The sequence below is a fragment of the Diplotaxodon limnothrissa genome, linkage group LG22 (assembly GCF_057381915.1).
Source record: "Diplotaxodon limnothrissa isolate DT_005_m linkage group LG22, D_limnothrissa_male_GT1.1, whole genome shotgun sequence".
Lineage (NCBI taxonomy): Eukaryota > Metazoa > Chordata > Actinopteri > Cichliformes > Cichlidae > Diplotaxodon > Diplotaxodon limnothrissa.
Window position 1 is genome coordinate 29,859,135 of NC_140616.1, and position 26,877 is coordinate 29,886,011.

Below are 26,877 nucleotides of genomic sequence, written 5' to 3' on the forward strand. Positions count from 1 at the left end.
TGTGATTTCTTCGTGTTTTATTACCATGTTCTCATAATTTAAACAGTCAGGTGGTACTGGACAAAATACTGTCTGACAGAATAACTGAGAAAATGTCTGCTTCATTAAAAAACCTGCAGGTTAAAAACCTCATTGGATTTGGTTTCCCAAAATTACTCTTAAAATAAATAAGATTTAATTACTTAAAAGTCCCATTGGTGGTGTTGCTCCTCTCGCCCTGGAACGGATGCTTCCAGTCCTGCAGTGGAGCACATTCTCCCCCAGCAGACCCTGAAGGTGGTTTGGTGGGAACGTTGCTCACGGTCGAGCAGCAACGTAAACCACCAGCACTCGGAGCTGCTTGAGCAGCAAAAGGCTCACTGATGAGCTGTGTTCACTTGTGCTTGGAATGAATCCTTTGTAGTGAGACGCTTGCGCGCTATTTCAGGTACTCGTACAAGTCGGAGTCCAGCGATAGGAGGCCCAAGTACTGGAGCAGCGCCAGGACCGCACGTGTCAGGCTCATCACTGCCATCTCTGATCTGTAAAAGTAATCTAATCAGCTCAGTGGCTCCAATCACAGAACATATAATTTCTTTAATTATTGCACACCTCAGAGCAACTTCAAACTTGGCGCTCTCCCATGCAGTCCTCCCCCAGCGGAAGAGCCAAAGCTGGGGGAGGACGCCGACCTTCTCAGCCTGAATCTTCCCCCAGCCTCGCACGGCGCTGTTGATGAGAAAAAGAGACATGCACAAGATCTGCAAACCTTTACGACATTCTGCTGGAGATGTGGAGGCTTCACAAAAGATTATCACTCACAGCACTTCTTGAGGCAGATATTTTAAAGTATTGTTTTAATCAACTTTAATGGTCACCGAGACACAAAATTACATTTAAAAATAAACATGTAATTCAGCCCTAACATCAGCGTCAGGTTTAAAATTCTGCATTTTTGCTCAAACAACTTTGCGCTCTGGGAAAATTTCTATTATAACTTTCATGCTGGAAAATGAGCTGACTGTGGAAGTGTGAACTTCAACAGTGTGCGATGGAGTTCAATGCGGTGCATTGATCGGTTTTTATTTCTTCACAAAACTTTGTCCTATAGAGGTCACGTGCCTTTAAGTTATTAATGCAAGGTCCTGAACTAGAAATCCATAGTGCTTTTTGACCAACCGTGTGGGGACATTTTTCTTTGATAAGCACAGAATAAAGTTCAAAGCGTCTCAAAAAATCCAAATAAGGACAAACGTATCGATCCTGAGGCCTGGTTTTCTTTGAGTGTGTGTGGGGCTCACTTTGGGTTCTGCTTACTCAGGGTTCACACTAACTGCCCAGCAGACATTGACTCATTACGCTCTTTATTGTTTGAATACTTCCAGGCATCAGGTGTTTTAAACAGACTGTAGATAACAGATGGACAGAGTCATAAGCCATCACCTACTGGTGTCTGTGCATTAGGGCTTTTGGCTGATGATTTTTGGAGTCAGAAGTGACGTATACGGGTGAAACTGTGGTGTGCACACTCATTAGCTGATCCTTGCAGCTGTATCCACACAGGGGCAACACGCAGCATACCCACTAATTTAAAGCTAAGTACCGACTGACATTCCCAAAAGAAATATTGCTTTACACAATCTGATCTCATCCTTAATGGCCCTGACCCCTGAGATGTTGTGTTAGGGTGTTTACCTCTTGGCCATGACAAAGTAGCGGTCCACCGGCGCCCCCAGTCTGATGTTGATGCTCCGCACCGTGTTGATGTTCCTGAACACCAGCAGCATGGGCCGAGGCATCGACTTCAGCACCTGCATGATGCTCTCGAAGCGGTGGACGGCCATCTCACGCATGTAGGCCGTCTCCTCCTTGCTCAGGATGTTGGACAGACCCAACTTGTGCATGTTGATTGGTTGCTGCAGCAGCATCTCGCAGAAGAGGAAGTACTCTGCAGAGGACGACGAGCCCTCGTGTTTGATTTTAATCCCCACATTTGTTCATAACAAAGTTAACATGGCGTTTAAGTCAAGCGTCCTGACCTTTGACCCCGAGGGCGCTGGACTGCTGCTTCATTTCTGCCTCGTCCCTGAGGACTATGGACCTCCAAAGTTTACAGAGGGCCTCTCGATCTCTAAGTTCAAAGGTCAGAGTTAAAGCAGATAGCTGAAGAAAAACCTGAGAGTATCTCATGCCGACTCATCAGTTTCTTACTGCTGGCTGAGGTATTCGTACAAGCCGTGGTCCAACAGCACCAGCTCCGCCTTGTTGTCAGGACCTCGCCTCACGAGAACTGCAACACATGATCCAAATTTGAGTGACTTCTTCTCTTTAGAACCTCTGTTACTAACTCATGTCATTTCATATGATATGTATATGTTTTTTTTTAGCATGAGTAAACAACTTGAACTTGTTTATGAACGTTACTGTAAAAAAATAAAGTAAAAAAAAAAAATCTCAGAATTTTAAAGAATTAAACTTCCCACATAGCCACTGATTTAACAACCCTGCTATAAACAAGTTTCTTAATAAACACTCAAGTGTGTGACTTTTCTCATTTGGATTTTTCTAAGGCTTACAGGTGTCTGGCTTCTTTGTCAGCTGTGTTGATGCCTTTCGTAGATTTTAATGGAATTAACTGACAAACAACATGTCCTGTTATGTGGAACAGAGCATCCAGGAAGTTTGTGCTTCAGTTTTAATGAGTGAAATCACAGGACTTTCTTGAATCACTTCTATAAGGTAAAGATTGTCCTTACAAGGTAGCCAGTGTTGGGTTTAAAATGTACCCTCATTCCAAATTATGAGCCTTTTTGGGTCATTAAAAAGAACAACAACAACAACATGGAGGAAACCAAAAGACTAATGCTGAGGTTTAAAAATGCAGAGTAACAACACCAGTGGCTCCGTGCTCTACAGTCCATGTGATGTACCTACCATTCCCGGGGTGAGGGTCTGCATGGATAAAACCCGTGTAGAATATCTGCTCAGCAAATGTTCTGATCAGTTTATCTGCAGTCTGAAAAATAAAGCTACATTTATTTTATATAGCACCAAATCACAAAAACTGTTGCCTCAAAGTGGTTTATGTTGCACAGACCCAACAATAACAAGCACTTGGCGGCAGTGGGAAGGAAAAATGTATTTTAACAGGAAGAAACCTCCAGCACAATCAGGCTCAGGGAGGGGCAACCACCTGCCACAACTGGTTGAGGGTGAGAAGAGGTGAGTGACTCGAGGATTTAGAGTATCGTCAGCTTACATCTTTCAGACTCAGTCCTTGACGTTTTATTTCTTCCACGCTGTTGATTTTACAGCCGTTGCAAAACTCTGCTGTCAGCACTCTCTGAGTATTGGAGAGAAAAAATAAAGAGGACGCTGATGGAAGTCGAGCAGTATTATTGTGCACTTATTCTGTACTAGTGCTGGGCGATATGACGATATATATCGTGTGGACGATAGAAAAGTGTCTATCATGCCATTTGTCTTCTGTCGTTTCTATCATAATTTTATAAATTATTACATAAAATATAACATTAAATAGCCTGTGGCAAATATATTAGTGTTGTCTTCTCACTATACATACTCTTAACTTTATGCAAGAGAAAATAAAGTATAAAAAAAATGATATTTTTCGCAAAGAAACTCCGTCTTGTGGTTTTGCGTCATGGTGCTGCTTTACATGCACCCGGATTTGTGACATGCTTTACGGTAACTCAAAACGATGGACGTGCGACATGTTGCAGTTTCATGCCCCGACATGCAACAGACAGAGACAGCTACACAGGCAGCCCAGGAAGAAGCACTTTGACCGAAAAGAGGGGGTACGTCTGTGATTTGGTTACATTTTGGGTTCAACAGCACCAACACGGAGCAGAAGCAAGCTATGCTACAAAACTATTCCTGCACCCGATGGCAACACAACAAATCTCTTCTATCACCTACAGAAGGTCCACGAAAAGGAATACTCAAGAATCTAGAAAATTCAAGCTAAACCAAGTTGTGGAACGATGGGAGCAAGTTGGGAAAAGAAAAACTATAGCCAGCCGAAGATACAGCAGTCTTTCACACAAGGCCCTTATGAGAAAACGTACCAGCGCCATAAACAAATCACAGGAGCCATCTCGGGTTACATTTGTAAAGGCATGGCCCCTGTTTATGTAGTTGAGAAGGACAGCTTTCGTGACCTCGTCAAAGTCCTTGATCCAAGGTACGTTGTGTCCGGTCGTAAGCACTTCAATAAAGTCGAGTTGCCTCGCTTATGACGCATGCCGGCCCGAAGTAGAGAAGGATGTTTGCAGTGTTGTGCATTATGCCTTGACGACTGGCCTGGACGGTGACGAGCAGAGATACGCAGCCCTACATGAGCGTAACCATCCGTTTCATTAACAAAGACTGCACCCTCTGCGCTCGCTGTTTACAGACTGCGTACTTTCCAGATGACCACAGGTCAGGTGGTACATTGTGATATATATCGTTATCGTCGTATAAAATAATTCCTATCGTGATAAATATTTTTTCCATATCGCCCAGCACTACTATGTACCACTGACAGCAACTTCACCTTGCTGGTTTGCTCCCAGAAGACTTTAGGTACAACCACAAATTTAAAGTGTTTCAGCTCCTCTGCGCACCTCTCAGAGTTCCTGGCCTCATTCTCAAAGTCCAGCTCCTGAGCCAGTGTTCCCTTCAAGTCCTACACAAATTACAATAAAACTCTGTAACTTCTGAAGTTTTCTAAACAGAAAACTGTGGTGAACTCCAGGCCTCAAGGGCCAGTGTTCTGCGGGTTTTAGATATCATCCTGACTCAAATGAGTTTATTAACAGGCCTCTGGAGAACTTCAAGAGATGTTGAGGAGGTAATTTAGCCATTTAAATCAGCTGTGTTGGATCAAGGGCACATCTAAAACCTGCAGGACACCGGTCCTCGAGGCCTGAAGTTGGACACCCTGGGTTTAGAACATCGAGTGAATCGGTCAAGTCATACAGACACTTTCTGACCTTAAGGACCCATCGGAACCCAAAACTGGGGTGCATGAACTTAATAATATCCAGCAGGATCTCCAATGTTCGGATATCTCCATCAAAGCGATCCCTGAGGTCAATGAACTGCACCTGTGTGAAACACGACGAGAAACTATTAAAAGTCAGGACCAAACTTTCCCATAACCAAAAATAAAACCTCAGATATAACTGAATCATTGTTTCATGAGGCTCATGCTTCACTGCTATAGTGAGGTCATTTAAAATGTTAACAGCAGAGATGGGCAGTACCGCGTTACTTGTAACACGTTACAGTAATCTGATTACTTTTTTTCAAGTAACGAGTAAAGTAAGGGATTACTATTGCAAAATCGGTAATTAGATTACCGTTACTTTCCTGTAGGAACGCTGCGTCACTGCGTTACTAAAACCGTGATTTTTTTGCGAGAATGTCTCACGACAGTGACGTTAGCGAGTGCGCCGTTGGTGACAACAGCTGTGTGCAGATCAACAATGGATCATATATCGATTGTGGGAGAGAGTATGAGCGTGCAGCGTTTAAAGCGTGGAAGTACTGACCTTACTTTGAGTTTGATTCCATAAAAAGTGACAAAAACATTAGCGTCCGTTGTGCGTGGGAAGAAAACTTCTTTTTACAGCGAAAAAACCCCTAAACCTCCAAGCAAGCACCGAGTGCGCAATGACGTAATGGGAAACTCACAGAGAAACTCGCGGATTCTTCAACTGACCGCGGCACACCTGCACCAGGATAAACCTCCGCCTACCCAACTCCTGCTTTGCAGGTGAAAATAGAGCAACAGGGCCGCTGAGTCTTTGATTTTATTTATTTTCTGCTGTGTTTTACTTGCATCTATTTGAAAGAGTGAGTGTAAACACAAAAAATATTTTATTTTATGTGCTGGAATGTGCAGAAAATAGGTTTAAATGTTAAACTAATTTATTCAAGTCAGAGAATGTTGCATATAATTTAATATTTGCTTGATGCATAAAGTTAAAAGATTAAAACTAATAAAACAAGTTTTAAAAAGAGACTTTTCCATTTGATTACATTTTGTATGATGGATTATGCAGAAAAAGTAGAATTGGGCTGAAAGATCTATCACTTTATCACCTCTTCAGGTTGTAAATCGTGTTTTTAAAAAGTAACTAAGTAATTAATTACTTTTGAAAATAAGTAATCAGTAAAGTAACGGGATTACTTTTTTGGGGAAGTATCAGTAACTAGTTACTGATTACTTTTTTCAAGTAACTTGACCAGTGATTTCAGCAGCTCACCTTCACAGCGACCGGAGTCCCATCAAACAGCAGGGCTTTATGAACCTGAGCTAAGCTGGCAGCAGCGATGGGCTCATAGTCGAATGCTTTAAAAAGCTTATCAGGGGTCTTGTTGAAGTCTTCTTCAAAGAGAGCGTCCACCTGTTAAAGACAGACACATCCTGACCAGTGTCACTCAGTCCTTTCACGAGTCCTGTGCTTTGCTTGTGCTGCACTGCTCACCTCTTTGTACCTCCTGTTTAGAGCTTTGTCTTCTAGTACTTGCAGGGTGTGGATGTACTCAGGGGGTAGCAGGTGATTGAAGGCACACAGGCCTTGGCCAAGCTTAATGTACAGGCCTCCATTCTTTATGGCTCCTTCCACGATGGACTCTGCTGCCCTCTGGTGGCAAGCTGACATCTCAGTCACGTAGGATGGATTGCTCTAACAGGAAGATACACGTACAGAAAGCATTAACGCCATCAGTGCTAAAAATCAATGCTAACTAGTTCCTTCTAGTTCACATGAAGCTTGGACCCCACATGTAATAAAGTGACTGAAGGGAGAAAATAATGTACATGTACTCTAAAAATGAAAGGGGCACATTTTAATGAGAGAATAGCATCAATTCAGTGAAGCTTCTGGGATGTTGATGTGGCCAGTCAAGCAGCAGAAGGTGGTGTTAATGAAATTAAAAACAGGTGCATTAGAGGGGCAACAATGAGACAGCCCCCAAACCAGGAATGGCTTTATAAGTGGCCACTGACATTTTTACCTCCTCATCTTTTCTGTTTTTTGACTACTTTTGCATTTAGCTAGTGTCAGTGTCACTGCTGGGGCGATACCTGGACCCTACAGAGGCTGCAAAGGTAGTTCAAAACCTCCAGCATGGAACATCAATAAGTCCCATTGCCAGAAGGTTTGTTTGCAAACCTGTCAAGAGCACAGAGGAGATTCTAGGAGAAAGGCAGTTACTCTAGGAGAGCTGGAGAGGACCATAGAAGGCCCAGAGCTACAAAATGACCTCCAACAGGACAGAAACAATTAGAAACAGACTTTATTTAATTACATTTTTATTATAAACGCACCAAATGACAGTAACAGCAACCTCAAGGTGCATTTATACTGTCAGGTAAAGACCCTAAAACAATACAGAAAAAACACCCCCCTTTTGATTAAGCACTTGGGGACACTGGGAAGGAAAAACCCAAAAACAAACAGGAGGACAGGACAAAACACACACTGTGGAAATGCAGAGTGGGGTATAAACACAGTGAAGAAGAAATGCTGAGTGCACCATGACAAGCCCGCAGTAGTCTGAAAGTATTGCAGCATAACTAAGGGAGGATTCAGGGTCACCTGATCCAGGTTTAACTATAAGCTTTATCAAAAGTTTTAAACCTGATCTTGAAAGTAGGGAGGGTGTCTGTCTCCAGAATCTAGACTAGGAGCTGGTTTCACAGAAGAGGGGCCTGGAAGCTGAAGTCATTGCCATGGGAACCTTGTATGGGTTCATAAGGGTGGCCTGAGGGGTCGACATCCTCCAGTGGGCCCTGCGCTCACTCCCTGGCACCACGGAGACTGACATATGCCACAGAATACCAGAATTGGCAGCTCCACCACTGATTCCTTGCACTTTTCACAGAGAGAGCAGGTTCACCCTGAGCACATGTGACAGACATAAAAGGATCTGAAGAACATTTTGCTGTCTGTACCACTGTTCAGTGGGTCAGTGATATCTGGGGAAGCATATCCATGCAGCGGGACACAGACGTCTGCAGGCTTGGCAACGACACACTGACCCTGGCATTAGGTGTCATGAAGAAATCCTTGGTCTGTCAGAGCTTCAGCCAAAGCTTAGAGTGGGTCAATCCATATTACCCACTCTAAAAACAAACTGACCTCATCTATTCCATGAAGCAGCACGTTGGTGGTCCACCAGTAGTCAGCGGAAATGAAGAGTCCCACAGAGAGAGATCTGAGGACACACACATATCTGATGATTACTGGAACTGAAAGGTCTGACTTACAAATAAACAGAGTTGCTAGCATGTGATGACGATTCCTAACACGATCAGCGGTAAGAAGATCGTTTTTCTATAATAAAGATTAGTGAGAAAAAAAGTGAGGATTGCAAAATGTTCTTAAAAATGTAGTCTGTCTGAACTGATCCGAGAAAGGCAAATTGTTACACTTCCAGCAAGTTAGAATAAAGCAAAAGTGTACTTCAAATACAGTGACACAGCACTAGTGTAATAAAAATTATGTGCTCTTCATTTACCACTAGGCTCCACACACATAGGCTGCTGCAATACAGCAGAGTCATTCTCTGCCCTCATGTTTTCATACATATTATCTTGTTAATTTCATTTAAGCAGCACCAATGGTTCTGCGGTGTAACGGTTTAAGCATTTGCATGAGATTTCTGGTTCCACGCTGGAAGTACATACTGATCCGTTAAGGGTTGTGTGAGGAAGGGGATCTGGAAATCAACTTAAATAATCTAGCATCAGCTCAAAGATATCTGCAGCTTATAAAATAGAGAGAAAACATCTACGATTGGATTTCCTATTAGCAGCATTTGGTAAAAGTGTGTTCTGCATTTCTACTCGGTTGAAAACTCAAAGATGTCACTTTTATCTAAGCATGCACTTGCACGGATACACTGGGGTTCAATATCTTGCTCAAGGACATCTCAGCACATGGACTGGAAAAATCAGGGATCAATGCATCGATCTTCTGATTGGTAAGAATGGGTCAATTAAGCCCAGTGCTAATGGCTTCTAGGCACAGACAGCGCTGCGCGGAAGTGTTGCTAAGAAACTCGGGAAGGGGAGCAGCGATTTATTGAAACGTGCAAACATACATGTAAATACAGCAAAGAAGGAAAAAACAGAGTTTGTATAATTGTAACAAGCTTGAACCTCAACATTTAACACAGCCAGCTTTATTCTTCCACACAGCCTGAACTCTTGTACGTCAACTTTCTTGCAGTTTCTTCAAGTAGTCTTTGGGACTAGTTCTGCAGGTTTCTTGAAGGACAGTCAAAGCTCTTCTTTGAATGTTGGCTACTGTTCTGTATCAGGATGTTCCCACATTGCTTTAATGCTTTAAGAAAGCTGAGGTCTAGGCTCTGGGGGGGCCGATCCATGACTGATGGAATAAACACACAACAGAACACTGTCCAGGTATTTTACGGCACTGTGTTTGGGATCATTGTGCTGAAAATGAGGCCATAAACAATTTGACTCTTCCCACAGTGGTTTCCAAAATCAGATGGCACTTTTCTACATGTACAATCCATAACTTTTAAAAAGATCCCCAACCCCACTAGCTGAAATGCAGCCCCAAAACATGACAGAGCTTCCACCATGTTTTACAGTCATACTGTTGTAGTCTGTCTCCCAAGATCCTCCATACAGTCCAGTGAGGACTAGATTCATCAGACTTGATGCATTTTCAGTTGAGTTCTTGTGTAATTTGGCCATCCTTCCACTGAGACCACTTCTGAGGAGGCTTCAGAGAACAGATGCACCAACTGAAGGGCCCGATGTAGCTCACAGATGCTGTCTCAGGTCTTCTTTAAGGACATGACCTTCTCACAGCATTCAGTTTCCTCAAATCTTTAAGGACACACTACACAGCAACAGGCTGCCAGTAACATAAAGTTGTCTGTTATGCATAGACAACACTAGTTCGTCCCTTGAGTTAGGTAGCTCTCTTTCTCTTGGCAATGCCTTATTTAAGGATGAAACACATTCTGGGGTCAACTTGAAAAAAGGCAGATGTGAAACGTAAAAGTGAGGTCAAAGGTCAATATTTAAATGCAGAGTGATAGTTAGAATCGTCATATACCCATATCACTTCCTAAATGTTGCCAATACAAACAAAAGCAACTGAAGTTTAAGCAAAGTTTAAAGGATAACAGATTTTTATAATATTTATACCTCATTTGACCTTTAAGAAGAGATCAGATGTCCAAAGTTAAGAGGTACTTAGAATGCCAATAAATCATTTCCTATATGCCGATATGTTTGTCAATACAAACAATGGCAGTAAGAAACACCGTTTCAAACAGCTCTATGGGGCCTTTGAGCTTCACATCAATATAACAACTTTGATACTTTCAGTCTTTATAAAGTAGATTTTATACATCTTGATAAAACACACCACACTAGCAAGAATAACAGTTTCTAAGTTTCCATCAGGCTTTTTGTCAGGTTTTGACCAATGAAGCTGACCTTGAATAGCTTAGTGGATGCAAAGCTAACATGACCCCACTCTACACCCCCAAAGTTTCATCAGAGTTCAGTCTTAACTTTTTGGGCTGTTATGTTTACAGACAGAATGAATGACACGGACAGTAAAAACGTAACCTCTTGGTGGAATAATAAATGAGGCAAAACAGAAGCCATTTTGGCTTAATGAATACATTGACTTTGGCCACACATCTGCTCCTGCCCGTCTCCACCCTGCTCTCAGTCTTGTGGTGTAACCCAAAAACTAAAAGTAATGAGATGGAATTTACAACCTTATAAGAGGGATAAAATTATCGCTTTCCATAAAAGGAAATGTTGTCAGGATATTTTTGTTTCTTTTGCTTTTATCCATTCATGAAAAAAATGACCTACTTTAGCTAATGTTCCTGACAATACTTAGAGAACACTATTAGATATACAAATCTAATGTGCAAGTTTAATAGATAAGAAGTCACCATTTAGAGACCATTTCACAGCCTCAGACTGAACACGTGTTAGAATCTCATGATGCTGATAATGACATTCATACAAACCTGCAGAAGCGGCCAAACCCTTCAATCACAATCCTCATCTGTCTCCTCTGTCTGGGCTGCGATACGGCATACTTGATGCTCACCGCCACAGGAACGCCAACAGAGAGGCCAACGAGCGTCTTCCATAACAAGCCTCTGCGCTTAGCATCTCTGCAAGATTTAAAACACACACATACAGTCTCATTGCATGCAGACTTGAACATAGCCTGAAGCTCATCTACAGTCCTCAGCTGTCTGCTACCTGAGTGAACTGAAAGATCGCCTTGCTGGGAGGGATGAAGATCCAGGAAGCGGAGCTCTTCGGAGGAGAGCCAGTTGATGCAGACATAACGTCAACTGAAGAAAAACAAAGCAGTGTATGAGTGAACTACAGCGCCACTTCCATCTGACACATCTGAACTCTGTGTTTGCACAGGTTAAGTGAACATTAACCAACCCCCCGAGTTAGGTAAAGAGGTTTAGGGCACGAAGTAAAGTGTGGGCCCAGAGGACAGACGCTGTGTTCTGAGGAACAACAAGAAAACGTGCGCGCGAGGGACGGGAAGCGAGAACGTCTGGTTCAAGGCGAACGTGAGCAGCTTCACTGTGACTTTGTTGTTCTTGGCAGTTTGCTTTTGAGGGACAAAATGTTTCCAGTGCTGATAAATGAATTCACACATGGCAGCGGGGTCAGGGACCTGAGCAACCCCCATCCTCCCAAGTGTTCCAGCGCGCACGATCCACTCATGCAGTCTCATTCTCCTACTCACATCATGGCTGGAAACAGTGTTGAATGTGTTCTTACCTCATGTCAAAACCAGCTTTAAAACACTCTAGGTAGCAGTATGGTTTTGAAACACGGCCTTGGCATTTAGTTTAAACTTCAGATAATATACACAAACGCCAACACACCGGGAACAATTGCAGCTGGCTAGCAATTAACTTGCTAATTGGAGAGAATTGGGTTAATAATGTGTAGTAAATACGATTTATTTACCACTTTACAGTTCTCCGCTATCATGTTTCCGAGTTATTAAAACAGACCCGCTCCAAGAGACGTATTAATATTCCGTGTCAGCAGCCACCAGTAAACGCTTTACCTTTCCCCTTCATAAACTGCTAACAGCACACTGGTTCCCTTTATGTTTAACCAAAGGGTAACGCAATGCGAGATGGTACCCTCCCACATACTGTAGTTTCCGTTTATTTTTTGACAGCTCGTTCGGCCGTGCAAATAAAAACTACAAGTGAAAAGATTTCTTACTTATTTATTATTGAGATAACTGAAAATAGTCACATTTTTCTTATCTGATGTGATTCTTTTAGAAAAAAAATCTAACTCATTAGATCCGTCCTAAAACCACACCCGTACCTCCTGCTTGAAGACACACAAAGGTCCCCCTACCTCACAGAAATTTTGGTTCCTACCAACACTGGACATGTGTGTATCTGAATTATGATTGGCTCCCACCACCTCGGCCACCTTTGCACTATCGTTGTCTCTTTTGCACTGATACAGTGCCAATGATATGGGAGACGAGTCATGGTGGATGTAATATGTGGATCATCGGGAAACTTCCTGTGTAATGCAGATACTTCCCTCCACTGTGTGTGTGTGTGTGTGTGTGTGTGTGTGTGTGTGTTTCTAAAATTAAGAAATGTGCAAAGGAAAACTTAATTTAACATCACACGTTGTGTTAATAACTAGAACCTGTCTTTAGCAAATAGGTCTATTTATTGATGGAAATAGATTGTAGAACTTTAACCACAATAGTGCTAAGTCCATCCAACGACCTACTGCATCCACCTACTGACAGTGACCTAGGTTAGGTAACAGAAGCCCCGTGGTGTGCAATATACATAATTTTATTTAAAATATAATTTCAGGAATTTCATGAGTTCCTTTAAATTACTAATTTTGCCTCAATGAAAAAAAAAGATTCTATTTCATTAACCCCACAACAACGTTTATACATTTAATAAGAAAATGATGTCTATTTCATAATTTGTAGAACATAGTATAAAATCATTTTTAAAAACCAAACGTTAACGGAAGCTACTTGTGTAAGCTATGTTTTATCGCTGGTATTTCAAGACTATTTCTATGGCTTTTATTGTGAACTATAAGAAGAAAGGCGTTTTCACACCTGCGTGAAAAAGAAATCGGGCAGTGAAACATCTCGGTTAGTTGTAAGGAACACTCTGGAAGGAGGTGCTTAAGTTCTTCGTCTGAGTAGCTAGAACAGTGCGAGGTACGTTCTTGTCCTGTAAGGTCATCATCTATATCCCCTGCTGACTTCCTTCAGTCCCATCTTCAGCCTGGAAAGTTAAATATTAACATACCTCGAGGGCCGGTATAACCTATACAATCAAACCTAAGGCTTTCTTAAACTTATAACAACCTCCTTCACTTACACCTTAAAACATTACTGTATTTGTAAATATCGTGCTCTTATTGCAAAAAAAACCCCATGAGACACTTGTGTAGTGTTACTTATATGTTACATCACGTTGCGTCAGGTAACACCATGTCTGTGCGGGTTCAGCAGCTTTAAAGAAAAAGGGAAAACATAAATAATGATCTTTCACGGTTGCACGGATTTTAACACAATATGTAAGCGCTATATAGGTGATATCTATAATAAGGAGCACTTAGAATAACCACATTGGTGACTTTAAAAGTTTACGGCAACATTGTGAAAAGCGTCACAAAGAGGCACGAGTCGTTTTATTTTGAAACCTAAATAGAAACTGCGTTCAGAGATAATCTAGGGAAGTAGTTTCATTTCCTAATAATCCCACTGTACACAAACTGACTGTAGATTAGCCAGCGGCACTGCAGAGGGCGCCGGCGAGCTCGTCCTCGATGATCACAAGTGAAAAGGACCTAAACGGGTAAAACCTGCTTCTAGACAAAAACCCACAAATTACTATTGTCATTATTTTCTGCATACCTATAATTTTTACGACCTAAAACATAACAACAGTTACATCATTTCCTTTATCTTAAAAAAAGAGAATCGGATTTTCCTAAAACCAAACCTGCAAGTTGATTGGTCAATTTAGGATTCACTAGCTTTATGCCCCAAATCAAAATGGCAGATGCCGTAAAGTGTCTTATTATTGCGCTGTCACAAAAAACGCATTTTAACTACAATCGAACCCCGTAAAATATTTTGCCTCACATTCACCTATAAAACACACGATAAAGTCCCCAGCATAAAATCCTCGACGGAATTTACATTTGGGGGCTTCACGTCCACAGGGATGTATTCATTCAGGACTACCTCGCGAGCGCCCTCTAAGAAAATAGAGATCCAAAGAGTGGGCGTTCTCGGAGACGATAGAAGTTCTCTGGTGTTTTTCGCGAGTGGCTTGCTGTATACCGGATACTGTAGCGACCCGTGTCGCTGCAGTGTTGCGCTTTCCTGTTTACGGGCGGGAAGAGCGAACGTAGCTGGGACTGTGGAGCTGCTGTGTTTAAATCTGCAGCACATTTGTTTTAATTCTCCTCGATGTTGACGGTTCGCACGTTTTAATGATACACGGGGGTTTGCGAAGTCGAGTGGATACCTTTTAAGTTGTCAGCTTTTCAAAAGTAAGGAGATTTTGTTTTTGGAGAGTGCGGGGCAGATGGAGGATCCTCCTGCAGATTTTGGTGGTGGCGGCGATGGTGCAGCTGCAGAGGGCCCCATGGTGCAGGTGGCGGATATCTGCTGGCCAGCTGGGGCTCTCCCTGTCCGGCTTATAGAGTGGAAAGTCAAAGCCGGCTCTCTTGTTAACGTGGACTCCGTGCTAGCACTGTGTGCAGCCATACCTCAGGAGAAGGGGACTGATGGTGCCAGGCTGCCAGAGAAGAAGGTGAAATCGGACCGTGCTGGAATAGTGAAGGAGTTATGCAGTCAACTTGGAGAAGTCATATCTCCTGGGTGAGTCACCCTGCTTGCTATAGCTCGTTAATGTTAGCTGACCTGTTCCCTGTTTGTGTCAGCTCCGTTTTGTTGCAGCTGTCTTCACGCTCATTGTACCTAAGCTAGCTAACGAGCTAACGCTGTTAACCTGACGTTAGCTTGTTTGCTAGCCACGCTCAAAGCAACACAGTGAAGCGTTTGCTCCGACCAGAGTCAAGTACCGCAAAATAAACAAGCTGGCGTTTCGTCGGGGGGCTTTCAAAATAAAAGCATCGTGTTTTATAAATGTTGTTTTATCGAGCTTTTTCAGGAGTTGTGATTGTAGTGGAAGAGAAAGTTAGAAAACAATTGTATTTGCTAAATCAGAATTTTAGTTAATTTTATTAACGTACAGTAATGATTGAATTCCCAAAGCTCCGCACTTTTGTTTTGAAGGCACGACCACGTGGTAGATGCGCTCGTGCTGTGCTGTTTGCCTTGACGCAGCCACTATCGCGTGCACAAAATTGTATACAAGCAGTGCAGATTGACAGGTAGAAGAGTGACCCTGGAGGCAGCCGTTATCCTCGTGAGCTTGAACCAGCCGTATATATATATACTTTAACGCGTATTAATTCACAGTAACGGGAGAATTAATACGCGTTAATAGCAGTTAATTACCAAAAGAGGAGATTTTGAAGTTCGTTTTAAATGGTTTGACCGGTCTTTTTGTGCTTTATTATGTATTAGCATCACTTTTTATGCGAATTATATATCAGATTTAAAAGAAATGTTCTGTTTTTGAAATCTTTACATTTAAATTCGACACCTTTTGATATTGATACACATTCAAAGCTGATATAGTTGTTATTTGCTGTTAGGAAAGGGTCGTGCTGCTTTCAGGTACTCTTTGTAAACTCTTGCTCCCTGCTTAATCTACTGCTAGCTATTTATAGTACTTTTACAGCGTCTTATTATTACAGCTAAATAAAATAAAACACCTAACTAATACCTTTCTTTATATGTTTCTTTATATACTTGCATGCTACAGTTAATGAGAATCTGTGCACAGTCTCAGGCTTCAGTTTGCAAGCAAGTAAACTGGGTCTTTAATTATTTTCCTGTTTTTTTTTCCTTTTTGCAGGGGCACCATAGCCAGAATAGAAGAATGCAGCCATCCCATTGTCATGAAGGGCTTATGTGCCGAATGTGGTCAAGATCTAACTCAGTAAATACATGCTTTATCTCTTTCTTTCTTTTTTTGTTTGTTTGTCTTTAACTTAAATCTTTGTGTTTTTCTGATCTGCTCATGCATTTCCCCCCAAGAACTACAACTTACCCCTTTTTATTACATAGATATATCTATAAACAATAAAACAAACTAAAATGGAACAGCAAACCACTCATTTGGGATGGATGTCACGGTTGCGTCATTTCACATGCTGGTGGCAGAAGAAAAGGGGGGGGGGAAAGTGAACAAAACCTAGCAAAATGAGTAAATGAAAACTATTCTGAAAACATTGGTCAAAAAATTAAAAACATGTTTTCTTTAAAAAAAGATAGCTGTGACGTTTACCCAACGCTGTTTTCAAAGACAAAAACCAAGCAAAATGCCATTATTGGTAGGCTTTAAATGTACAAACATGATTAAATGTAAACCAAAATAATATGATGATAATATCTTTGATATTACATTTACTCAATTGTATGAATGAACTTAAACTTAGCTAAGCATTTGAACTATGTGATATCATTGTTTTTAAAATGTGATTACAGAGGATGTTTTAGTAGGGAGGCATTTGTAGATCTAGAGAGTCCAGACTTTGTTTTTCCACTTGTTCAACACCATCTATGTATGGAAGCTCCATAGAACCTATGTCTTATAAAGCCTTATTTTCTGTCCTTGTGCTTTGGGTAAAGGCAGTATGTCTTTCTTTTGTTTTCTCTGTCTTCTCTGTCTGTTTTCTTGGAGCCTGTCCAGCCTGTCATAGGAGTGATAGATGCCAGTCTATCACTATCACTAATCCAGAGAGACAGACATTCATTCACACTTAGATTTACCTCTGTGGCCAATTTAGAATCACCAGTTTAACCTAATATACAAGTGTTTGATCTGTGGGGCAAAGCTCATCTACAACACTTACCTCAAGATACTTAAAAAGCACATTATTGTTGTTTATATACATAATCTACTCAATTGATTTGATTTGATTTTTGAAAGGTTGCTACAGCTAGTTAGCTCAAACAACAATCTACTGGTTGACTTTCAGTTAGAGTCAAACCCTTTGCAAGATGCAAAAAGGTTCTCAGGAGCTTTTCAAACCATTTTTTACCCCTCAGCCATTAAAGTTAAAATGAGTATAAATCTCAAAGTCAAAGGTTAAATGTTATACAAATGTGATAACTCGAGGCTCGTAGGCTTTTAAAATTGATACCATAGGTGTTCCTTCTCGGAGGCTGAGGGGTAACGCTGGCTGTTACCAGTAATTTTAATATATATACTTCTCTTCTGCCCCACCTCTGAAGAATTTGGTTGCAGCCAATGTCCACCCCTCACTGAGCCTGGCTCTGCCAGAAGTATCTTTCTATTAGATGTGAGTTCTTTCTTCCCACTGTCTCTAAGTGCTAGCTCATATAATCTTCTCATTATTGGAGTTCTCTCTCTAATAATGTAGAGACATTTATATTTTTGATACAAAAAGGCTAAGGTTACATACGCGGCATTAACCAGTTATATTTAATGTCTAAGTTACTTGTGGTCTCTCAACTCAAGCAGCCTGTTTGCTGGGAAACAGTCCTGTATAAATGGTAAAAAGTTCATGCTGACAGTGCCATGCAGGCACCAGTTGTAGTCGTGGTTCAGTTAGAGAATACTTTTGGAACCTCATAACTTTGAAGCTCATACTTTTACTGAAATTAAACACTGACTGAATGTAGTGCTTGCGATATAACCTGATTCATTTATTGCCATCAGATGGTGCCAGAGATCATATACAGAGTGCAGAGCTGCAGCTCTGGTCCCAAATCAAGCACTCGCACTCTGCAGTTTTTCTTTGTATCACTTTGGTAAAGCAAGAGCATTTGAAGCTATTAATAAAACTCCAAAACACACCAAATGATTTTTACATAGACCCACAGTCTGTGTTTTACTATAATTGCTGCTGCTGCTGCTGTTGTTGTTGTTGTTGTTGTTGTGAAGTAAAAGTCTGGCTCTTTTTCTGAAGGTATCAATATTGAAGACAGAGTTTACATGATGTGGCACAGAATTGCCTCAGCAGGTGTCACTTTTGGATGTCATGTTAACATATTCCTGAAGTAGCTTGAAATGCTCACCATCACTTTGTAAGTGAGGTGTATTCTGTGCTCACTGCAAACATAGCGGCTGTCAAGTGGAGCAGTTTCAAATCTGCATGTTTTTCAAAGCTCTCTTTTTATTCCCGGCGCAATATGTTCAAGGACCTGAGAGATACAAAAAATGTGTGACGCCCACTCTGTTTTTCCTTCTCAGGCTCCAGAGCACAAATGGGAACCAGCAAACTCCCATCTCCACAGCAACAGTCTCCATGGTGCATAGTGTCCCTGAGCTGATGGTGAGCTCTGAGGTGAGTCATATGATGAAGCTACGTGGAGGACTGGACTGGCAGGCCAGATAAACCTTACGCGTGTGTGTTTGTTTTTGTTTTGTTTTTGTTTTTTTATTGCAAAAGTCGAGTAGTCCTAATTCCGGTAAATATGACTTGCATTTTTATGATTGATTAATCAGTTAAATGTAGGTGACCACGCATTTGCAAGTTCTTGACTGGTCTTACCAAGAGCGCTATTCCGCTAGTACTTACTCGGCTTGACTCAACGCAACCCTGTTTCAGTCGTTTTCCATCACAATTGAGTAAGATCTAATGCAGGTGCAGTCGTTATAGCAACGGCAGAAAGTCCTGTGATGTCATTTGAATGCGACACAAACACAACAACAATGATGCCAAGGTATATCTGCTGCTATGTGGTGTGTGTGTGTGTGTGTGGGGTGGGGTGGGGGGGGGGTCACAGTGTTGTGTTCTTCTGTAGCCATTTCCCTTGTTGCTGGGTGTCACTCGCTTGCATACAGTCTGTTGATGTCACATTTTCAATTTGCCTCAGATCACTTGGAATCCCACCCGAGTACTGGTACCATTAGGTAGTACTACCACCTAATGAAAAACCATAAAAAGAGCCAAGCTGAACCGAGTAGGTACTACTGAAAAAGGCCTGTAATAGCTGCTTTGACATTGAGCCAATTCATTTCGACCTAAATCAGAGTAAATGTGCAGTAAACATGAAATAAAGTAATGTGATAAAGTTTTTACAGACTTCTGTGCTGTCCTGTGAAACTCTTAAGTGCACCCTGCGATTCAGTAGGCTATCAAACCAGTCCTAACAGTAATAACTTGAAGTAATTGCTAATAATATAGAACACAGTTGTTATGGAAGAACTGACGCTTTACAATGTTGCTTCAGTTCATTGAGGTTTGCAGGAAAGGTTCAACTCCTGCAGCATCTTGATTCTTTTCTTTTTCAGCTATTCTTTTGTAGATTTGCTGCTTGGGGTCTTTGTCCTGCTATTTAACAACGTTTCTGCCAAGCTTTAGCTTTTTAATAGATGACCTTATATTTGACTCTACAGTACTTTGGCATAGAGAGTACTTAATAGTCGACTTGGGGACTACAAGGAGCCCGGGACTGTGGTTGCAAAACAAGCTCAAACCTTCACACCTCCACCACTGTGCTCGACAGCTGGAATGAGGTGTTGATTTGGTTTTCACCAGACGTGGCTTTGTGCAATTTGGCCTTTGTTCACACATTTCCAGTGGCTTGTTCATATGCAACTTTGCAAATGTGTTATTTGTAGAGAGACAAAGTTTTCTTCTGGCAGAAAAATGCTACACTTCTCCAGTCTTCTTATACTGTAACAAACTTTAGTATGCTATCTGAGGCTTGTAGAGTAATTTGTTTGTTTACATTCTCTCTCTGAGGATGTGCAGTCTGACTTTGGGCTGAATTTGGTGGAACATCCACTCCTGGGAAGATTTACCTTTAATATTTTGTCTTGGGAATAATCCTTGTGGAACCAGGAACCTCAGATTGTTTGGAAATGGTCTTCTCACAGCAACAATTGCTTCTCTAAAATAAGCCTGACATCTTTCCTTCTTTGATGTTGTTAACGCTCATGTTGTTCATTCTCACACTTAACAATGGGATCTGTGTCCATCTTTTATATACAGGCCATAGCTTTAAAAGCAGAGAGAATTTTATTTTAAATGAGAGCATAAACAAATGACCTGGACGCAGCTACTGTTCGTTAAGTTTCTATCAAGCACTTAACTAACAATTTCACACAAACTTAAACAAAAAATTCTTAACCATAAACCTTGAAAATATCTCTCTCTAATATCTCTTGCACCTGTGCTGTACAAAAACACAACCTAGAGTGTGCAAACGTTTTTCTAATTTTCCACTCATTACCTTCAATCGCTCCCAACAGCAAGCAGAACAGCTGGGCAGAGAGGACCAGCAGAGACTGCACCGCAACAAAAAGCTGGTCCTAATGGTAGACCTGGACCAGACGCTGATTCACACCACTGAACAGCACTGCCAACGGATGTCCAACAAGGTATTGGTCTCCCCTCATACAACTATCACTGTCAGCAGGGTTTTTATTCTACCACGTCTTTTGATTTCTAGCAAAGTGCTATTTTGAAACACTCGTACAATGTAGCTTTTGTTGAACAGCCTCCGCTGTAGCAACAAGACACTGCTATAGGATATTGATAAATGCTAAAATGATCTCTAAAAGTAGCGCAAATAAAAGAATCATAAATCAGTCTGTAATGTAGCTACACACACAAACACACACTAAGCTGCTGAGCCTGCCCATGTATTTCACAAGTCCTTGTTTTCCCATTAAAAACAAGATCAAGGGGTTTTCAGTTTGTCGGCAATGATAATGTCTTTAATAGTGCATCCTGATACCCAACCCTGCAGCTTCTTTCTGACGTTTTCTTAATCTCTTGTTGTGTCCTTCAGGGCATTTTCCACTTCCAGCTTGGCCGAGGAGAGCCTATGCTTCACACACGACTTCGCCCACACTGCAAGGAGTTCTTGGAGAAAATCGCCAAGCTCTATGAGCTGCATGTCTTCACATTTGGGAGCCGCCTTTATGCACACACCATTGCTGGTAAGGAGCGTATTGTTTTACATGTTGCAGCACCTTTCCACTTTAAAGTTCGGATATGTATTAAATCACCTTACACTTTCACTTTTTGCATTTTGACACTTTGGGAAACTTTTCACCTTGTACTACCCGTTTGTGTCCATAAGAGGGGAGTGTCTGCTCATACTTTGTGTTCTTGCTGATGTTTTGTTGGATCACTTATCTATCTGCAAGCTGCAGTTGTACTTAAACTTTAAAACGCTTACTAAACCCATGTAATGTCTCAGATGTTAGCAGGTTTCTTGCCAAGTTTGCAGATATTTACTTTGCACAGCGCTTGGCTGCTCAAAGTAATCCTGATGTTGCTTTCTTTCTAAATGAAAATATTTTACAGCTTTCTGATTCAGTAACGTTATATTGATATGTTAGTGTGTCTAAGCAGCTTGTTTTTAGTATTCTGGGTGCAAACTTTCATCAGGCAATAAATGGTAGGGGCAGTCTCACTCTAGTACTGTTCTGCCTCCATATGATGAATGTTTAATGCATTTTGAATTGGATTTTACTGCTGACCCTGATGCAGTGATTCAACATGTTTGAGATCAGCGCTCCTGCCATTGACAGCTTTTGCTGTGGTTTCGCAGCCTGTACAGTGGCTGTCCTGTTTAGTCACTGTACATTACTGTCCACGTTTCTTGATAGACATTTTATTTCAGTAAAAATCCCTGGGAAACTTGGATTGATTGCATTCAGGAAGACCAAAGAGAAGGTCAAGAAAAGCTTGTCAGTTTAAGAAAAATATCCACTGTTGTGTTGAAGAAGTGGTTACAGTTGCATAGATTAAAAAAATAATAATAATTTAAATCTGCATTTTTTTGCTTTTCTTTATAGGCTTCCTGGATCCTGAAAAGAAGCTTTTCTCTCATCGAATCCTTTCTAGAGATGAATGCATCGATCCATTCTCAAAGACTGGGAATCTTAGGTGAGAATTTCCTACCTAAGACTAGATCGGTCGCTCACAGCTTAGTCTAGTGATCAGTCCTTGTCTTCTGTCTGGACTCTACTATACAGGGTTTTGTTTTAAAAACAAAGAGAAAGATTCGGGGTATGTTTCTTTTGGTTTTCTTTGGTGGTTATGTAAGGATTTGATTCTAGTATTTACACTCGGTTTCCAGTTGTGTAACAAGTTGTTATGCTTTGCCTTCTCCTCTGATTGGCTGTGTTCCGAGTGCGTGGAGGAGAGACTTTACACAGGGGGCGGAGCAGTGAGACACAAGGTGAAACAGAGAGCAGAGGAGCAAAATAAGCGTGACAACAAAATGAGTAGAGAATTCACTGAGTAAAAAAACATGAATAAAACATTTCTTTTTGTTCCGTTTTTCTTTTTTTCTTTGTTTGTTTTTGTTTTAAGCAGATAATAACCAAAAACCCAGGAGCTGGTTAATCCAAATAATTTTCTTAGCGCCATTATCCATTTGTTTAATGTCTTTATTGTCATTGTTTGTTCATGTTTGTGCAGCACAAATGGTAGAGCTCTATTGTTCTTTCTCAGTGTCACTTATGAGTGGTTGCCAGTGATGCCTCTTCTTGGAAACCCAAAAGCGGAACTTTGATATAAGAAATTGATGTTCCCCTTATTTCCCTGTAACCACAAATAACACTACTAGATTTTTAATGGGCTGTCTGTGTTGAGCATCTGCCATGACGCTCAGCAGTTTTACTGTTGTTTTGAGCACTGTCTTTCTTTCTTTCTTTCCTGGATAGAAACCTTTTTCCTTGTGGAGATTCGATGGTCTGTATCATCGATGACCGAGAGGATGTGTGGAAATTCGCACCTAACCTCATCACTGTGAAGAAATACATTTACTTCCAGGGCACGGGAGACATCAATGCTCCTCCGGGATCACGGGAAGCTCAGATGGCCAGGAAAGGTATGGTTCACCCACTCATCTTTGATAAGGTAATATGTCCATTAAAAACAATCTGGACCAACAATTCTTTTATGCAGGTAAACACCCTGTAATAAGATTATTTTCTTCTTCCTGCTCCTTTTCACACATGGTTGTAGTGCTTTTTGATAGAAAGTGTGGTTGGTTTGTTTGAATTGTTGTACCAAGTGTGAAATAAATAAATAAATAAATAAAATAAAAATAAGTGATGCTTAGAGAAGTTTAATTGGAAAACACACTATCTCATGGTTCTCTGCCTTTAATCAGAAATTTATGCCTGCAGTGGTGATGGGAATCTTTGTGGGAAGTGTCTGGGCTATAGTTGAGGGTCACTTCCAACAATCAACTATTTTATTTATTTATTTAATGACGCAGTCAGATAAACAGGAGCCGAATTAATTGTCCAGTTTCAGACATTACATAGATTGTTCACTAAATGCTTTCGTTTCTGTTTCTGTCTGGATCAGATATTAATGTTCCTCAAAAGACTGTAAAAATGTAGCAAATTGTACATTTGTTTAAAAATGAAGAAACTTCACAACCACAGACGAGGCTCCCGTAACCTCAACCACTAATATGTCAAGTTCAATTCAATTCAATTTTATTTATATAGCGCCAAATCAACAAAAACAACAACAGTCACCTCAAGGCGCTTTATATTGTACAGTAGATCGTACAGTAATAGATACAGAGAAAAACCCAACAATCATATGACCCCTATGAGCAAGCACTTTGGCAACAGTGGGAAGGAAAAACTCCCTTTTAACAGGAAGAAACCTCCAGCAGAACCAGGCTCAGGGAGGGGCTGGGCCATCTGCTGCGACCGGTTGGGGTGAGAGAAGGAAGACAGGATAAAAGACATGCTGTGGAAGAGAGACAGAGGTTAATAACAGATATGATTCAGTGCAGAGAGGTCTGTTAATACATAGTGAGTGAGAAAGGTGACTGGAAAGGAAAAGCTCAATGCATCATGGGAATCCCCCGGCAGCCTACGTCTATTGCAGCATAACTAAGGGAGGATTCAGGGTCACCTGGTCCAGCCCTAATTATATGCTTTAGCAAAAAGGAAATTTTAAGCTTAATCTTAAAAGTAGAGATAGTGTCTGTCTCCCGAATCCAAACTGGAAGCTGGTTCCACGGAAGAGGGGCCTGAAAACTGAAGGCTCTCAATTCAATTCAATTTTATTTATAAAGCGCCAAATCACAACAAAAGTCGCCTCAAGGCGCTTCATAGGTACAGAGAAAAACCCAACAATCATATGACCCCCTATGAGCAAGCACTTTGGGACAGTGGGAAGGAAAAAAGCTGGTTCCACAGAAGAGGGGCCTGAAAACTGAAGGCTCTCCCTTAGAGCTGGGCGATATATCGAGTTTTTAAAACATATCGATATATATATTTTTATACGAGATATAGTCTATGTTACGTTATAATTATAGTTGTGGAGCCGCAAGTTTGCCTCTCTTTCGTCCACTTTTGTCTCTACGCAACGTTACTCCGCCTCGCCTTCACTGAAGACAACTCCCCCTCCTACCCCATCGCTTCACGTGCAGGCAGCGACAAGACGGACACGGCAAATCTCCGTTAACGAGTTACTGCGCATCGCCCCATGCGTGGGGCTGGACGGCGTCAACGTGCTAACGAGCTAAACATGCTAACGAGCTAACCGCGCTAACCCTAAAATCCTTTCATTCTCTCAAAAGTTGATAGCGCGCCTTATGTATGAATTCTGGTTGTGCTTGATGGCCGCGAACCGATTTTATGTGGTACACGGCGCTCAGCAATCTGTCAAAAAATGTTTTAGTACGACTTTGGTAAGCTACGGAGCTGCACCGCTTGATAGATTGTCGGCACATTACGGCTACCGAGGAGCTTCGCGGAGTGATACGTACTGTGCATCAACGTAATATTACCGTATTGTGTGTGTATAAGGACCATAAATGGCACCTGTAAGAGACGTGGTTATGAAGTGGATTTCAAACTCCAGGCTGTCAGTCACACAGTAAAACTTGGGAACAGAGCAGCTGTGAAATCTGTCTGTCTTTGTTATTACGCTCAGCGTCTTTTAGTTTACATTTTGACTGCACAATTGTGAGCTCTTTGTTTAGCACAAAAACAACCTTGTTTTCTTTTATTTATGGAGCATTATTATTTAATGAATGCTCATAATTTAATTTTGAGTAATTTTTCATGTACATCTGTGCTGTATGTTAATAAAAGTGCCTGTGTGACATCTGGGACACAGCTTTGACTAAGAACTCTCTTTTTGTTCTTACTTTATGGCTTAAAAAAAAATCGAGATATATATCTTATATCGCCATCCAGCTAAAAAATATCGAGATATGAATTTTGGGTCATATCGCCCAGCCCTACTCTCCCTCCCATTCTACTTTTAAATACTCTAGGAACAACAAGTAGGCCTGCAGAGCGAGAGCAAAGTGCTCTAATAGGGTTATATGGTACTACAAGGTCATTAAGATAAGATGGGGCCTGATTATTTAAGACCTTGTATGTGAGGAGCAGGATTTTGAATTCAATTCTGGATTTAACACGAAGCCAATGAAGGGAAGCCAATACAGGAGAAATATGCTCTCTTTCTAGTCCCTGTCAGGACTCTTGCTGCAGCATTTTGGATTAGCTGAAGGCTTTTCAGCGAGTTTTTTGGACATCCTGATAATAATGAATTGCAGTCGTCCAGCCTGGAAGTAATAAATGCATGAACTAGTTTTTCAGCCTCACTCTGAGATAGGGCTGCTCAATTAATCGAATTTTAATCACGATTACGATCTGGGCTTTCAACGATCATTAAAAATGACTGAGCCGATTATTAGCCCCTCCCTCATTTATCCGCGACACCTAAAGGCCGGTCCGTGAAAATATTGTCGGGCATAAACCGGTCCGTGGCGCAAAAAAGGTTGGAGACCGCTGATTAAGAGGACCCGAGGGAAGCTCGGAAAGCTAAGCAGAAGTTATTTGGAGAGGAGAGTGACTGCCGTTGGTTGAAAAGAGAGGTAAAAAAAAAAAAAAACTTCAGTGGTGTTGCACACTATTTTATATTATTTTTTAAAGTCATTATTCAATACATTGTTATTGTTAACCCTTTAAAGCCAGTCAGAGCAGCACGCTCCGTTTTGCGTAACTATTTTTAAATCCCTGTAGAACCTGAACCGTAAGCTAGCACAATAATTTTTTTTGCATATGAAACCGGAGGAGTTGTACTTACATCTGATGCCATCAGCTTGTCCTCGGTCACGGTTTCCTTCCACATAAAGCTTTGCAAAAATTGCATAAAAAGCGCTTGCAGGAACAAAAACATAATATTCCAGAAACACGCTTTGCCGATCCGATCAGCTGTTCATAACACTTCCCACAGTGAAACAGATGTCAGCGCGAACTGTCTCATGTCCGCCATTTCCTGGCCGAAACCGGAAGTGACGTCATTTTCGCGGAAATGTAGTTTTTTACTTGTAGACCTTAAAAACCTCTACTGGTCATGTTTGACTTTTCTGAATAGTTTCTGGGATGCTTAGAACTCGAATTGCACTGCTGAAAATAGTTTATTTTGATGCACCTGCTGTTTTCTTTGCAAATTTGCATCATAGGATTGTTTTTTTTGTTTTACCTGCAGTGTATATAAAAATTGGTGTATCTCCAAAATAAAACTATGAAGACACTCAAAATAAATTTCCTGTTGTTGTAAACTATTTTTTGCAACTTTTTTGTATTTAAAGTTTTGAGGGATAAACCTCTTAAATTTCTCCAAGTAGAAATATATGTAAAAAAACAAAACAAAAACGATTTTCTATTTTTTTGTAGTTTATTGCACTTTTTTGCAATTAATGTAGTTACTAT

At 41.1% G+C, this 26,877-nt stretch overlaps 2 protein-coding genes across 4 annotated transcripts in view; one reads left to right on the forward strand and one right to left on the reverse strand.

The window, feature by feature from the left end:
• Positions 1-16: 16 nt before the first annotated feature.
• adck5 (aarF domain containing kinase 5) lies at positions 17-12,132 on the reverse strand. The gene is made up of 15 exons (XM_085346564.1): positions 12,005-12,132; positions 11,270-11,364; positions 11,029-11,178; positions 8,139-8,214; positions 6,480-6,680; positions 6,258-6,398; positions 4,980-5,093; positions 4,541-4,672; positions 3,239-3,322; positions 2,914-2,995; positions 2,191-2,269; positions 2,019-2,110; positions 1,675-1,927; positions 592-708; positions 17-521 (listed from the first exon to the last, which is right to left on the reverse strand). The coding sequence occupies exons 1-15, from the start codon at positions 12,026-12,028 to the stop codon at positions 419-421; spliced, it is 1,743 nt and encodes a 580-aa protein (XP_085202690.1). The 5' UTR covers positions 12,029-12,132; the 3' UTR covers positions 17-418.
• A 2,306-nt stretch (positions 12,133-14,438) lies between these two features.
• The window catches only part of ctdp1 (CTD (carboxy-terminal domain, RNA polymerase II, polypeptide A) phosphatase, subunit 1), a 100,321-nt gene continuing 87,882 nt past the window's right edge, over positions 14,439-26,877 (forward strand). For all 3 annotated transcript variants that reach the window (XM_085346656.1, XM_085346657.1, XM_085346658.1), the window contains exons 1-7: positions 14,439-14,936; positions 16,042-16,125; positions 18,406-18,499; positions 20,413-20,541; positions 20,955-21,105; positions 21,970-22,060; positions 22,843-23,009. In XM_085346656.1, coding sequence (XP_085202782.1) covers positions 14,641-14,936; positions 16,042-16,125; positions 18,406-18,499; positions 20,413-20,541; positions 20,955-21,105; positions 21,970-22,060; positions 22,843-23,009 — 1,012 coding nt within the window. In that variant the 5' untranslated portion in view covers positions 14,439-14,640. The remainder of the gene's footprint in view (positions 14,937-16,041; positions 16,126-18,405; positions 18,500-20,412; positions 20,542-20,954; positions 21,106-21,969; positions 22,061-22,842; positions 23,010-26,877) is intronic.